This window comes from Theobroma cacao, chromosome 3 (genome assembly GCF_000208745.1).
Source record: "Theobroma cacao cultivar B97-61/B2 chromosome 3, Criollo_cocoa_genome_V2, whole genome shotgun sequence".
Classification (NCBI taxonomy): Eukaryota; Viridiplantae; Streptophyta; class Magnoliopsida; order Malvales; family Malvaceae; genus Theobroma; species Theobroma cacao.
Window position 1 is genome coordinate 5,820,193 of NC_030852.1, and position 15,654 is coordinate 5,835,846.

The following is a 15,654-nucleotide window of genomic DNA, read 5'->3' on the forward strand; positions in this document are numbered from 1 at the left end:
AGCCTTCAAAAGATATTATTTAGAGATTTTATCTAAGCCTTAAAAGATAAAGAGATTATATACCTAAATCTTCAAAAGGTATTTGTATTGATTGAAATTCTATAGTGAATTCAACTTCTTAGCAATTTAAAGGAGAGGACACAAGCACTAAGAGGAAGGAGAAAACCTCCTTGAATCAAGTTTGCATTTCTCTTTATACTATTTTTCTTTATTGCATTTTCTTTCGATTAAATATTAGTTCAATTATTAATTATTTTAATATTTGATATATTTCTTTTAAAAATTTATTTGCAAAGAAGATTTTAAAAATCTAATTTATTCCCCTTTTGAATTATTCACTCTAATTGAATTAAGAAACTCTTTCCAATTTTTCTGTCTTTTTGTTTTTGATTTTTAGGGTTTAAGATTCCAATCGCCACCATTTCTTCCTCCACCACCAGCTTCGCATCTCCTAGCTAGTTTTGCCTCTCCTCCACTTGTCAATTATTTTACAGAGAAGTAAGATAGGAAATGACAAATACTATTTTATCATTTTCCTTTCTTTTTTTTTTCCTTTTGTCCTCTTATATATATATATTAAATAAAACACCAACATCGATGATGTTGCCATCATATACATCATGGCTTGGTTGATAATTAATTTTATTTTAAAAAATTTTACTTTTTTAATTACAATTAACAAAACATTAGATTTTTCTATTATCTTTCTCTTTTTCCCTTCCCCATGTTTTTCATGAACCCTTCATGTAGTAGGTGTGTCAAAAAAGAAATTCTTTCTAATATGAGGTGTGTATAAAATTTAGTTATGACAAATTAGAGGGCGTGTTTTCATATTTTATGCTTCCTCGGTCTAATAAGTTGAGAAATTAAAAAGAAAAGGAAATTACAAAATAGATTAATGAAGCAAAAATATTTGGACTTTGCTAACATGGTTACAAATACTTAGCAAGAAGGAAATAAAATTTATAAAAATACTAGTAAAGAAGTCATTATATTATTTTTTTCTCGTGAGCTTATTTACTTCTTGTTCATTAAATTCTTCCTTCACTTGGCCTAATTTAGGGTGTTGATATTCTTTTTTGATACTACTTGTTATGGGCTTCACATTTTTTTTTATACCATTTGTCACTTGTTGATATCCTTTTTTGATACCACTTGTCACGAGCCTGATTTTAAAACCCAACTCCATGCGACTTTCCATGCAACTTTAAAGTCTGAAAATAGAGTTTAAGTAAGTATATAAATCATGAGTTCATATTTTCAACCTATAAGACATACTTGATAAATAGTAAAAGATCAATATTTATATACTTAAGATCCATCTCATCTCTTATTAATGTGGGATACATGATATTCTACTTGCTTATATCCTTTTTTTTTCCAATAATTTCCAAAGATTCAATATCCTTCCTTATAAATATTATACCAATGGTAGTAAAAATGTAAATATTTGTGGTCTATTGCCCTTTATTGTAATTTTCCTCGAAAAACCAAAAAAGGGGAAGAAAACACGCAACTCGGTACTTCCGTCTCTTTGAGAAACTAGAAATCCAGCAGACTCATCCACCCAAAGCCAAATCCCCACAAAAACCCACCCTAACCCCCTCGCCTCCCTTCCTTTCATTCAAATCTCTAGGGCCTTATTCAAACATCGGCAGCAGCACACATGGCTTCTCATGCCGCCAATCTGTGGGTGCTGCTGGGGCTGGGCTTAGCTGGAATTCTTCTAATGACCAAAAGGCTTAAGAAAACTATTAAAGCTGACTTTGGAGCTTTCATCCAAAAGCTAGAGCTGCTTCCACCGCCTCAACCTGCTCCTCCCAAAGCTCCCCACCCTCTTACCGGTCTCAGTTTCGCAGTCTCAGACCTGTATGCTGTTCTTCTTTTTATCTTATATGGGTCTGTTGTGCTTGACAAGTGTTGGGAAGGGGAAATGAATGGATTTTTTTTCTTCTTTTATTGTACCTGGTAATTTAATTGCTGGATTAATTTTGTAGTTAGGAGTAGATAGGAGAAGTGCTTAAGGCTAAAGGATATATATATATGTGTGTGTGTGTGTGTGGCATCTTTATCCTTTAGGCCAAGAAAGAAAAAAAGAAAGGAAAGGAGAGAAAGCCAAAATATTTATGGACTTTTGTTGCTTCAACTAAGTGTTATCTGCAAATGGAGTGGCATGGTGGAGTTGGAGTTGGTGCTTGAGTGAATACTTTCTTTGATGGGCCGTTAATCTAGTGATGTGAAGCTCTATTTGAACTAGAAATAGCTTTCTTTCTTTGGCACAAACACACACTTATATCCATAAACCTTAATAAGGGTTTGGTTGCTGCTTTTGCTACTTGCTCTGGTTTTTTAGAAGCAAATGTAATAATAGGCTTCATTTGGATTCAAAAGAAGTAATATTTTTGAACGCTAGAAATTAAAAATTTAATTATTAAAAAATATAAATAAAAATGCAATTTTTATGAATAACGCAATGCATGAGTTTACTTCTATAGAGAACACTTATGTTTGAATCTTTATTGCATTTTAGCTTAGCAACTTGTGAGGAAGCAAAAAGCTAAAAGCAATTAGCAAAACCAATAACCTATATGTTTTTCGCTGCTAATATGAATACTTTGAAATTTCTCATATTTCATGGTTATTTGTTTCAAAGATTTCATTTGGAGTTGTGGGAAATGGTTAAAGAGTTTAATGGGAAAATTCAATTGAGTTTTTGAATTTTTTGGTATTCTGTTGTGTTTTAAGCATTAATGTTGTCAATTCAGAATTAGCTATGTTACACTTGCATAGCCCTATGGTTTTGCTCTTTCATATGCTCAGTATCATGCCTGTCACTATCTATTTGGCTTCTAATAGCTGATATTGACATCATGCTTATCAGTTTTGACATTGAAGGATCTGTGACTGGGTTTGGCCATCCAGATTGGGTGAGGACGCATGAAGCATCTTCTCGAACATCTCCTGTGGTCTTGAGCCTTGTAGAAGGAGGCGCCACTTGTGTTGGGAAAACTGTTGTGGATGAACTGGCCTACAGGTACGTGGCATTATGAACTACTTGCATGAACAGCAAGCTTTGGGTTTACAACCTGTTTGGATTGAGGGTAATGGACGGAAAGGGAAGGGAAAGGAGGGTCAGTGGTACCCTCTCTCTTGTTTGAAAAACATTTTACTTGAAAAAGAGGGATTTGGGGGGTGTATGAGCACTACTCCAAACCTTCATCTTTTTAAACCCTCCAAATAAGCGGAATTTGGAAGGGATGCTGTCTTGTTAAATTTTCTTAGTGGGAAGACAATTACCCTTATTTTAACATTTTGTTTTAACTCATAAAGGGTATAATAGTAATGACATTACAAATTATCATTACATTCTCTTTCCACTCCTTAACCATGAGGTTGTTCTTGTTTCCTCTTCTTTTTCAAACATCCAAACAAGGGGAAGCAGACCCTCTCCCCTTTCTCTCCTCCCATTTTCCTAATGGTTCCAAGCACAGTGTTATTATATATTTACTGATGATGGAAATCTCTCTTGGTTTAGGCATATTGTTATCATATATGATTTAGTTGTTTGGTTCTTAAGATTTGCCATGCTATATGCTTTTGGCATGCTCTATTTTCAGTATCCATGGTGAGAATAAACACTATAGCACACCGACCAATCCTGCAGCACCAGCACGTATTCCAGGAGGATCCTCTAGTGGAGCAGCTGTTGCTGTTGCGGCTAATTTTGTAGACTTCTCTTTAGGTGAGCTTTATGCTTTCTCTCTGATGGCTTAGCTTCCTCAGTTTCTCTGAGTTGCATTCTTGGTCTTGGCATATATATGACCTTTCAGGGAAATGTTAATATTGTTGAACATTTGTCTTAGACATTTGAGCTTATTCTGTCTTGTCTGAAGAATGAATATTTCCTGAACAATAGTTTGATGAAGTTAATCTTATTCACCAAAATTCTCTGAAGTTTTAATTTAATTGTCATATTTTAGGGCAAACTACCACACTCTGTTTACTCTCAACTAGTGATGTTGTGGGATATCTAACCTTGCTATTGATTGGAAGTCTGATTTTCCTAATGTTTGACTTCGACCAAACATGAAATGATCTTCATGGTCCTATATAATATTGTATTCTAGAAGATCCTGTATAATTTTGGCTCTAATTTTTCTCATAATATTTTTGTGAGTAGGCATTGATACTCTTGGTGGCGTGAGAGTACCTGCTGCCTTCTGTGGTGTTATTGGATTTCGACCCTCATATGGTGTTGTTTCTCACACAGGAATCATACCTGTTGCTTCAAGTCTCGACACTGTAGGTATGTATAATGAAATATGAAATGCTGTGATAGGCAATATACAACTTTGGATGTTGTGAGGCATATGGGAATATGCAATCATGTAATTCTGTGTGTAATACAGAATGGTTATTAGTTGATTCAAGTTTGTTAGATTATTTTCTTGTATGAAAGGAACACAAGATCCTTCGTAACATAGTCTAGTTTTATGGAATAAAAGTAAAAGCAAGTCTGTTTGCTTTCTATTATTTCATCTTCATGTAGTGAGGAAAAGAAGATATTTTTATGTATAGATGCCTGCTTAAATTGGTCTTGTCATTAAACTAACTTTATGTTGGGGCCAGCAGTTTTAGTTCTCTTGATTTTAGTTTGCATCATGGTTTTATCTATCCAAATCAGCATTTTTAAGTTGAATTTTCTCCCTATTCTTTTCTGTTTTTGGTGTATTTTCTTTTTCTCTTGCTTGTGCTGTCTAACTAATTCCATAGATAAATTTTATTTTTTAGTGTTGTTGGTCTAGTTATATAAAATTATTGTCAGATAAATATTGAGCAATAATTGTACTGATACAGAATTGCACCATGAGATGGTTCTAACTTTTCTTTTTATTCTAGTTTAAGTTTCAAGAATTTCAACTTATTAATTAAGTTAATTAGTTTCAACTTAATTTTTCTAATTTTTGGGATTTATCGCTTTCTTAAGAGTTTCTTTGGTCTAAGATAAAGCAATAACTATTGATTAATAAAATAGAATAGCATATTCAACAGAAAAAGGGTAATATAGTCTTCAAAAAAGTTGAACACTCCTTAAGCTGCTTACTGACATGCACAGAGACTCGCACACAGACACATATTTCATAAATTTGATAAATTTTGGTCAATAATTGTGGCACACTGGGATTGAATAGCTTGAGATCCTTCTTTTTGGTTTTAAAGTTTTATTGATGAATGTTCCATGTGCACGTGCTATATTCATTCTGATGTATGAATTGAACAAAAGTTTACATGTCCTTTTTTGCCTCTCATATTTTACTCGTCGAAAGCATTTACTTTGCATGTGTACTCTGCTTCTAAAAGATTATGACATGGTGTGGTTTTAAATTTATGAAGCTGAATTTAGGCTGCATGTCCTTTTCTGCTTCTGAAAGATTATGACATGGTGTGGTTTTAAATTTATGAAGCTGAATTTAGGCTGCATGTCCTTTTCTCCTTCTCATACATTACCTGTGGAAAGCATTTACTTTGCATGTGTACTCTGCTTCTAGAAGAATATGACATGGTGTGGTTCTAAAATTAATTGTACATTATGAAGCTGAATTTAAGCTGCATGTCCTTTTTTCCTTCTCATATTTTACCTGAGGAAAGCATTTACTTTGCATGTGTACTCTGCTTCTGAAAGATTCTGACATGGTTTGGTTCTAAAATAAATTATACATTAAGAAGCTGAAGTTAGGTTCTGAGCAGAAAATTATTAGGTAACGATCATAGCTTATTACTATGTCTATCAATCAATCATTTGCTGACTAGGTACTATATTTGCCTTCTGCACTTGATTCTCTTTATTTATTAATTTTTATATTTCTTCTAGATTAGTGATTTATCTAATCAGAATCTTGTCACTGTGCTGTTTTGCACTTGTTAAACTTGATTGTATTTGACTTGTGAAACGACTATGGCAGGATTGTTAGCTAAGGATCCTAACATTTTACATCGGGTTGGCCTTGTGCTCTTGCAACTTCCATTTTCAGTTCAACGCAATCCTAGGCAAATTCTGTTAGCTGATGATTGTTTTCAACTGCTAAAGATTCCTATGGAAAGAGTTTCTCAAGTGGTCATTAATTCCACTGAGAAGCTTTTTGGAAGTATGTTGTTTTCCTATATGCCTTAAAAATGCTTTTTGTAAATAATTTTGTTGTGGTTTGTTGTTTAGACTTGTGAAATTTGCTAACTTTTCTTTTGACCTACTTAAGGACAAGTATTGAAGCATGAAAATCTTGAGGACTACTTCAGCTCTAAGGTCCCAAGCTTGAAGGAGTTTTATAGGCAGAAAATAAATGTTGATTTAAAAATTTCGTCCATAAGATTGCTTGCAAATGTTGCACAGTTTCTTCAAAGGTGAGCCTTAATCTTAATGATGATGTATTCAGCATGTTAGTATTTAATGTTAATTCATATGATGAAGTGCCTCTTTACCCCCAGTTTTTTTCATAAATATGCATTTATGTCATTTCATATTTGCATTATGTTTAATGGTGCAACATACAAGTACCTGTGTTATTTCATTCTATCAGTTCTAGATTTTGAATTTGCAGTATAGCTCTATAAGTATTTCATATTTAAACCATTCAGATATTATTTTATTAAATATTATTATCTTTCTATGTGTTATTTTGTATTTGATATTGAGGTTTATGGTGTAGCTTATAAGTACTTATGTTATTTTAGTTTCTAGTTAGATTGTGGATTTTTGTCTGTACGAAAACAATAAGATTATGGTTTATGGAGAGTATTTGGAATGGATTTTCTTTCTTTTCATGTTTGCTCTTTCTCATTACGCTGAGCATACATATATGTTTTTTTGTTAAGTTTGCAGAAAAGTTTTCTGTACTACCATGCTACAACTTGCAATTTGATGTGCAAGTAGGGAATCTGGATTGTTGGAAAGTTCTTGTTGAAAATGTCTTCTTCTGTGCTCTGATAAACTGTTGAAAGCTTTTAGTTTATGATATCAATTTATGTTGTAACTGACCTATCAGATTGTCTTCCTTCAGGCTACTGAGTTACAGTTCTATGTTTAACAAGATTGGGGACATTGCCTTGAGTGAGATATTTCTTTTTCTTTTTTAATGCAGATATGAGTTTAAATGTGCGCATGAAGAATGGATTAGTTCAGAAAAGCCCGTTCTTGATTCTGCTGTCTCTACACAAATAAATGAAACACTGGATTTGACAGATAAAGAGATTGAAATCTGCAAATCAATTAGGAATGAGATGCGTTTGGCAGTCAATTCTCTTCTGAAGGTGAGGACTTTTGTTAGATTATCTATGTTGGAGATATATAGTGATATTACTGGATCGTTTCCTGGTTAAGTGTAAAAATGCAATTTATGTTGCATGTAATTTAAACTCAACTTGATGAATTCTGGAATGTTGTTGAAAGATGGTTGCCCCATCTAACCTCCTAGTTCATACACAACACACACCCAAGCACACATGCATATGAAATTGATTTGTGCATCTAGCTTAGTCATCCAAGTTTCAACTAAGCTTCAACTCGGCCGTCCACTGCCCCTAGAGCAGATCTCTTGGCTTGTCCCTCCATGCATGTTTAGATCATTAAGTTAATTACCGAGGACTTAATACATAGTACTCCATGTTTGTCCTAAGATTTATGCATTGTAAAGCATGGTGAGGCAGATAAAGCAGATTTTTACTCAGTAATGGAAAGGGAAGAAAAGGAATGGGAGAGAGAAGGCCAGGTTAATATTTTAGTATCTCTGAAGTCATAGCTGACAATTCTAGTGAGCTCCTGGTTTTTGTTTATAATGTTTACTGATACCTTGATTCGTGGAGATTTGTTCTTATGTTCTGTTGATCTGTGATTTAAGAGTGTAGAAATTTGTTTTCTTAGGTTGGCAAGCTTGAGAAACAGAGTTTTCTCAAAGACTGTCTGTCCTTTTTCAAACTTGGTTTCCTCTTGTACTCATTCCATAAACAGAACAGAGGACAATGTTATGGGCAAATTTACCATTCAACATGGTTTGAGATCCGTTGCATTGTCATTAACACTCAATAGTAGTTAATGATGTTTGTGATTGCTTCTTTTCCTTTTTAATCTGTGCTTCAGTGCCACATTAATTGGCACTTCTATGTTGTGTATTATACTTGTCTTCCACTTTTTCGCTCTAGGTAGATGGCATGCATGTTGCTGCTACAGGGTTTACCTGCTCTTCTCTTATTTGTAGTTGAGTCACTTTTGGACTGTTTTTTTGAGTGTGTTTGTTTATATGTATTTGGCTTAGGATGATGGAATTCTGGTGATTCCTACCACTGCTCATCCCCCTCCGAAACTTGGTAGCAAGGAGATCTTCTCAGAAGACTACCACAATTGTATGTTTAGTCTGTTGAGTATTGCTAGCATATCTGGTTGCTGTCAGGTGAAATTCTCTCATATTAATGTCGGTAGAAAAAGCATATTGTAGTACAGAGAAAGTATAATTCATGAATGTAAAATTATGTGTATTTCATTAATGTTTCAGGTCACACTACCACTTGGATATCATGATAATTACCCTGTTTCGGTGTCCTTCATAGCCAGGCACAGTGGTGATCGTTTTTTACTGGATACAGTTCAGACTATGTATTCATCTCTGCAAGAGCATGCTGATACTGTTGCTAAGTCTAAATTATCACGTAATGCTGTCAACCAGGAACAGTCTGCTGAGGTTGCCAAAGAGAAGGTCAGTATCATCTTTCTTGTCTTCATAACACATTTTAGTACTTTAAGTTACCAATTTTTCATCCTCTTGTAGTTAATATGGGATATAACCCCTCTCAATAAAGCCAACATGGAATGTCTTGGTTGGTGAATTCTTATGATAGTTGTAGTTCTTAGATGATGACTGATTGACAATTTTCTGTGTTCTTGTCCAAATTATTACTATTATTTTATGCTCTATCCAAACAATGTCCCTTCTTTGCATGTTGAGTTTTCAGGTAACTTCAAAACTTTCCTCCCAATCTTGTTGATTAACCTAAGAAATAGGAGCTATTTATTTGAATTTTTCTACACTTGTTGGAACGCTGTCTTTAGCCTTCTGAATCTTTTGAACCTCTTCATCTCTCTCAACTATAAATTACCTATCTCATTCACACTTGTATTGACTTGCCTTTTGTTGTGAAGCATATTCGAGGAACAACTACTATGCCATGTCTCTTCTAATTGTTGCTCATACACATACTACCTTTTCGCTTTTGAAGCAATTATGACATATAAGTTTTTTGGGATCACCATCTTCATAAAATATTGAATGATAAAATTCTTAGAACCATAGCTATTTCATAAAGAAAGCAACTCACTGAAATGCAATAGGTTTTCTTTCAAGATCTCAATTGGGACGTGATAATGTTTGTTCTAAAACCTCAAAAAAGATGTTTCATCATACTAAATGCTTGTTTGGCTTGATTTTTTTTCAGCTTATCTACATCTTAGAAGTAAAAGTCGGGCTAAATAGGATTTTTGATAAACTCTTTAAAAAAAAAAAGTAGTTTTTTTAAAGAACAAAATATTAGAAAAAAGAGCTTAAAAAAAAAAAAAGCTCTAGAGAGGAGCTTTCTTTTCCCTTTTTTTCAAGACACGTCAACTTTTTCAGGAAATATCTCTCTCAATCTCTCCTCTCCCTCTCTCTACAAATCACTTTTTTCCAATGCAAAATCGCGATCTCTCTCTACAAAGACTAAAAAACTAGTAACAGGATAGCAAAATCTAGGATTTTTTTTTGTTTTTAGAAAGATTAAGAGAAAAAAAGATTCAAAATTTAAAACTGTATTCAGGTATTATTTAAAGGTTTTCTTTCTTTTTCACTAAAAAATCTAATATTATTACTACTATACAAGTTTGAAAGTTATTCCATTTCTTTATGAATATTTTTGATTTTAGCATCTGAAATTGTATATAAACTTGAAGCAGACTTATTCTGCTTTGATTTGTTAGTTGATTGGAGCTGGCATTAATACCCTTTATGATAATTTTAACCAAAATTAGAGATTATATAATTTAATTTGTCAAAAAGCTTACCAAACAGCTTTAGTTTAATTTTAAAAGCTATTATTTTTCACATGAGCTTCATAATAGCTTTTAAGCTAAAAAAAAGCTAGACCAAACAGGCTTTAAACTTTGAGACTCCAATTTTTAGATGGTGAATTGGGAAAATGGACCTAAAGTATGAAATCTGAACATCCAAACTATTGGGAAGGGGTCTCTTGTCAACTTGACGATGTGGAAACTGATGTGGTGAACATTCCTAACTGGATTGCTGATATGGACAATTATGTGGCAGCTGGCGTAGATGATGACATCACATGAATGACTTGTGCAGATCTGAATCTGGTAGGCACACTAAATGTGATGGTGATCTGACCTGTTATACGACTAATGCCTGGAGGCATGTGTGTCATTTGTATAGCGACTAACTTTGCTGTCCAGCTAAATGATCGTGTCGGTTTTCAACTGGACCACTGGAGATCGGTGATCTAGGCTTTGGCAGTTCAGCTTTCCTCTTTCATTTCAATTTTTCCCTCCTTAAAAATGGATCTAGATTTTTTAACTTTGGAAAGTATGGTGCCAAAGTGTTGGTTTGCTGGGGAAAATTATTTTATTTCACTTGAATATTTTTGGCTTAAATAACAAAAAAGTCCTTGAATTATATGCAATTTTCCTGTTGAGCTCCATATTTTTATTGTTCCCAATTAAGTTTTTTTTCTTTTATTTGTACTCAATTGTGCCCTTGTTTGTCTATTTTACCCAATGGATTCCTTATTACAAAAATATAATGGATGTTATTCTTGGTGACAGTTGTTAGATCTTATATACGTAGAATCTAATGTGATGTGCCAACTAGACACAATAAGAGCTGTTGATGTAGCATGTCACATTATATGAAATTCCATGTTATCAGCTCGTGTCTAGTTAGCACGTCACGTCAGATTCCATGTATACAGCAAGTGACAGCTGTCATTGGGAATAACATTCATTACATTTCCATTATGAGATAAGGGCTCAATTGGATACAAATAAAAGAAACAGGGCTTAGTTCGGTATAATAAAAATGTAGGGCCTTAATTGCAAAAATGCATCTAGTTCAGGTGTCGTTTTGTTATTTTAACTAATATTTTTCTAGGAACAAGGAATTCAGAAACTTTTAAGTTACGTTTTCAGGCTCTTATACAAATTTCATGTTGGCACAGTGTGGAGGAAATAAGAGATAAATCATGATATCTGAATAGGGAGAGAAATAGGTGGGAATATGAAGACAGAATCAGATAGAGGAAAAAGAGCAGAGTCAAAGATCGAGTGAAACAATCCAAAACTAATTACTATTAATAACCTAAACATTTATAATATATGATTATTACTAGTTAACCTCTAAAACGTAACAAATTAATGAAATGGAACCCTAAATAATATAATTCTTCAATTATCATCTTAATGTTCTGCATCATTATCTTTTTAGAATTTATCGCTTTAGCATCAAATAAGATTTTCTGAACTTAGTATCTGAAATAGGTTTAGATTTTTTCTATATGTTGAAATCTACAAGATTATACCATGTAACAATTTATTTTGCTAACATAGAAACTTTTTTTCTACTTTGTTTTTTTCACGGAATGAGTTTGAAGTGCTCGAGTGTCATTTTTCAGTTAGTACCTTCTCATGAGGGACTTTTTATCCTTGTCATTACAACATCAATCAATGGGAATATCATGACTTACTAATTCTTGAATCTCTTAATTTATCGTGGTAAGCATGAAGACTGAATTGGGGCTTTCCTTAACACTGTTGTCAGTTGATGAACTTGACCTTTAACTTGAGTGGTAATCTTGTATGTTTCAGATTAAAATCTACTATATATGTGTAATTAACTTGTTCCTGAAACCATCATTGTTCTGGGGAATTTGAGGACATGTGGCAGTTCACTTCGACAAGTCAAATTGGAGTTCATGTTCTTGTACCTGTTTTATATTTTGTTTGTTATCATTAGATGAATCAATTTGAAAAACTAGAGAAAACTCTGGAGTGATATTCTGTAGAATATGACACCTTATGAAGGCATCTTCCTAGGCCTGTTTAGGGTAAGATTGCTGTGGAAAGTGGTTGTAGCTGTAGAAATTTGATCACTGCAGTTTCCATTTAAGTGCTTACTTTGGAAAAGGAAAAGAGAAAATCATGTTTCTTCTAGTTAAAATTGAGTATATGTGTGCTTGTTTACTTTCTCGCCCCCCTTGTGAGCTTATTCAAAACAGCTTGGCATGTGTCTTCTCTCATGCATGATTTAGTATATGTTTACCCTTGTGCTTTTATTTAGAGCCTAGTGTATGGTATCACATACTAGCACTTTTGCAAAAATTGTTTGGTTGGTGCATTTTCTTCCTTACCTTAAATAAATATCTTCTGTTTGTGAATTCAATGATTCAGGGCAACCAAGCATACAAAGATAAACAATGGCAGAAGGCTGTTATGTTTTATACTGAAGCTATCAAGCTTAATGGCAATAATGCAACATATTATAGTAACAGGGCTGCAGCATACCTTGAACTAGGAAGGTAATATTTTATGCATTGGAATTGACTTCTTCCTTCGATATATTTTGGTGCTTCCTTGACATTTTCTTCTGTTCCATTCAGTTTCCTCCAAGCAGAGGCGGATTGTACCAAAGCCATAGACCTTGATAAAAAGGTAACTTCTCTCCTAAAACATAACGAGTTTGATTGTGTAACTAAATGTTTTAGGCCATGGATGGCATTTTATATGCCTTTGACTATCTTGGCATAGGAATTGAATTTACTTTAAGATCATAATTTTTACTGTTCACTTTTATTTATTTATTTTTTTTTTGTTTTGGTTCCGGGTGGGGGATTGTGTGTTAGGTTGATTCCTAGCATCTGTTTTAACTAGTGTCTCTCTCTGCAAGTTCATGAGTTCCATTGATGTTCCAATGATATGATGTAATTTAATCTATGCTAAGGATCTGGTTGATTGTTGTTGTTGCTACTTCCCTGTTTGCTTCTGAAAGCAAAAATGCAAAAAAGTGTAAATGTTAATTTTGAGCCAGTAAAAATTTAAAAAATTTACTTTCCTGGATAACAAACTGAATTTGTTCAAGCACCCGAGCATTTGGCTCATTGGTTGGTGCATGTCCTCCTGTCTAAAGAGCAGGGTTCGAATCCTCCTCTCCCCCAATTATAAAAAAAAAAAAAATGCATTTGTTCAATTTCGGAAGAAAAAATTATATTTGAATTGTTTTTATTTTTCAGCCATGTGCTTATTCTAATAAAGTAATCCCTCCATTTCAAATTAGCTTTCTGTCTTACTGTTCTAGCATGTTCAAGATAATGTTCCATTTCACCAACCTAGGAAACATTTTTACAATGTTGTCCTTTATTAAAATACTAACCAATTTATAGAAAAATGGTTCTTTTTGAACAAAGTGCAATTTTAGGTGGGCCAGCCTCTAACTTTCATGGAACTTAAAGAGTAAAATAGTTAAGCAATGGTTAAGATACCTCATGCGTAAAACTTTGTAATTTGCAAAGTGCACAATCAATTGGAAAGAGATTAACTTTGCTTTTTATTGCTTTTGCTTTAGAGTAACTTTTGAATAAGTGAAATTAAGTAGTAAAATTGTTCTAATAGAGCTTAAATCTATTTTTGAGGTGCTTGTCTTTGTTGTTTGCATTTGATATGTTTCTATATTTTCTTCACGATGAAGTAAATGGAATGTCTCTATTAGTCATTAGAATTTTCTATATATGAGTTTAGACTGATATGAAGAGGCTGACCAATGTCAAACTGGTTGAATGGATTATCATAAAACAAAAATTGAAATTGCTTTTCTAGTATTGTTGAAGATGATTACAGAAATTTATCTCTTGATGAAGGGTGGGTGAAGTATTTAATAGCATGCATATGAAAATAAGCTGTTCTTGTGAATTGCTTGGTTGAAGCAGACAAGATATTAATTGGGTAATTTTTTTTTTAAGCAAGCTGTGAATAACCATTTTGTTCCATTCATTCGGGTCCCAATCACAGTTTATATTTATTTGATTTTTATGCATTGATTAAAGCTGTTAGTGAATGAATTAGATTGTATGATGCTTCAGTTTAGTGGACAATTTCTTACTCCTGCACCAACCCCCTCCCTTGTGATAAGTAGTTCAATGACAAATTTTCTGGCCTGTGTTTTCATTACCATAATAATAGTATTTCTTATTGTATTTCTCAGAATGTAAAGGCGTATTTACGGAGAGGCACTGCTAGAGAAATGCTTGGCTACTATAAGGAGGCAATTGAGGGTGAGTTATTACACTGCATTTTTTTTTTGGCTATTCTGTATTGTTATCTATATGTAAGCTGCTTCCTGGACTGGTTGGAATGAAGAGGGTGCTCATGGCCTGTGTGGATTATATATGTTGAGAAATTTTTGTGGAATGGAGGCAATCTGATATTCTTTGTCTTGGCAGTTGAAATTTATTTACTTGGTGAGGGATAAAATATAAATGCTTATACGCGGGTGAAGGGGACAGTCATATGATATACAAGTATTCAACTTCAGATGGCATCATGATGCTTATATACAAGTTTTACCCTTGTTTCTATTGAAAGATTTCAAAATTTTTAATGCTTCCTGGGTGGATAGAACTGGATTTCTATGCCCTAATGGCACTTTGGCACTGCAGATTTTAGGTATGCCCTGGTGCTTGAGCCAACCAATAAAAGAGCTGCCCTTTCTGCTGAGAGATTAAGGAAGGTGTTTCAGTAGGTGGTTGGAATATAATCAAATTCCAAGTGGACTCATTGTTGCGGAATTGGTTCATATCTTGGAAGTCTTGATTTTGTTGCATCAAGGGCCTTAACTAGGTGGAGTTTTCCTGCATCTCAATGTTGTCCCAGGATTAGTTTTGAGAGATGCATTGACTACGAGAAATTCTCCTCCTTGGCAGGTCTGAAGAGATGTTATTATTTGATCTCATCACATTGTCTACAGCATTAGTTTTTTATTATTATTGTCAGTGTTGTAAGTATAGTCCAATTTTGTTCCTTATTTTTTTTTTTTGTATTCTTGTGCAACACTAGCGTTGGGGGGGGGGGTGGATGGGGTGGGCGGCCGAGGTTTTCACACAATCTCGGTTGAGAATGGCTTTTAAGATTTTCCTTCCTATATTTTTGTTTTATATAAAGCTGTCCGCCTGTTCTCTGATGATGACTGTTGAGCATTTAGTTTGTGAAAATAAGTGATCTTTTATATTTTTGGCCAGTCGCTGCGAAAGAATGTGAACTATTAATGGTTGCAGAATGAATTCAGAGAAGGATCCTCAACTCCAACTTCGGCCGTCATTGTAAAGTGCAACTTATTTTCAAAGAAAGAAATATGGGTAAAATATATTAACACTTTAAAGTTTCATTCACACCAATCACTTATGGATTTTGTAGATTTCTTTTCGATTAAAAGCTTCATCCTATAGCGGAGAAGTCATAAACTATTCTGTTGTTTCGAGCTCTTTAAATCGCAACTCAAATTGAGAGTACTCAAATTGTGAGTAAAGGTTAGGATTCATCGATTTTGCTGTCATTGTGGTAAGATTGTGATTTTG

The 15,654-nt window shown here is 33.7% G+C and overlaps 1 protein-coding gene across 1 annotated transcript; it reads left to right on the forward strand.

The window, feature by feature from the left end:
• On the forward strand, positions 1,518–15,317 carry LOC18604353 (outer envelope protein 64, chloroplastic). The gene is made up of 13 exons (XM_007036772.2): positions 1,518–1,869; positions 2,882–3,034; positions 3,618–3,742; positions 4,181–4,306; positions 5,964–6,146; positions 6,255–6,399; positions 7,137–7,305; positions 8,307–8,441; positions 8,544–8,744; positions 12,479–12,606; positions 12,688–12,739; positions 14,286–14,355; positions 14,740–15,317. Exons 1-13 carry the CDS (start codon positions 1,667–1,669, stop codon positions 14,820–14,822), a joined length of 1,773 nt encoding a protein of 590 aa, XP_007036834.2. The 5' UTR covers positions 1,518–1,666; the 3' UTR covers positions 14,823–15,317.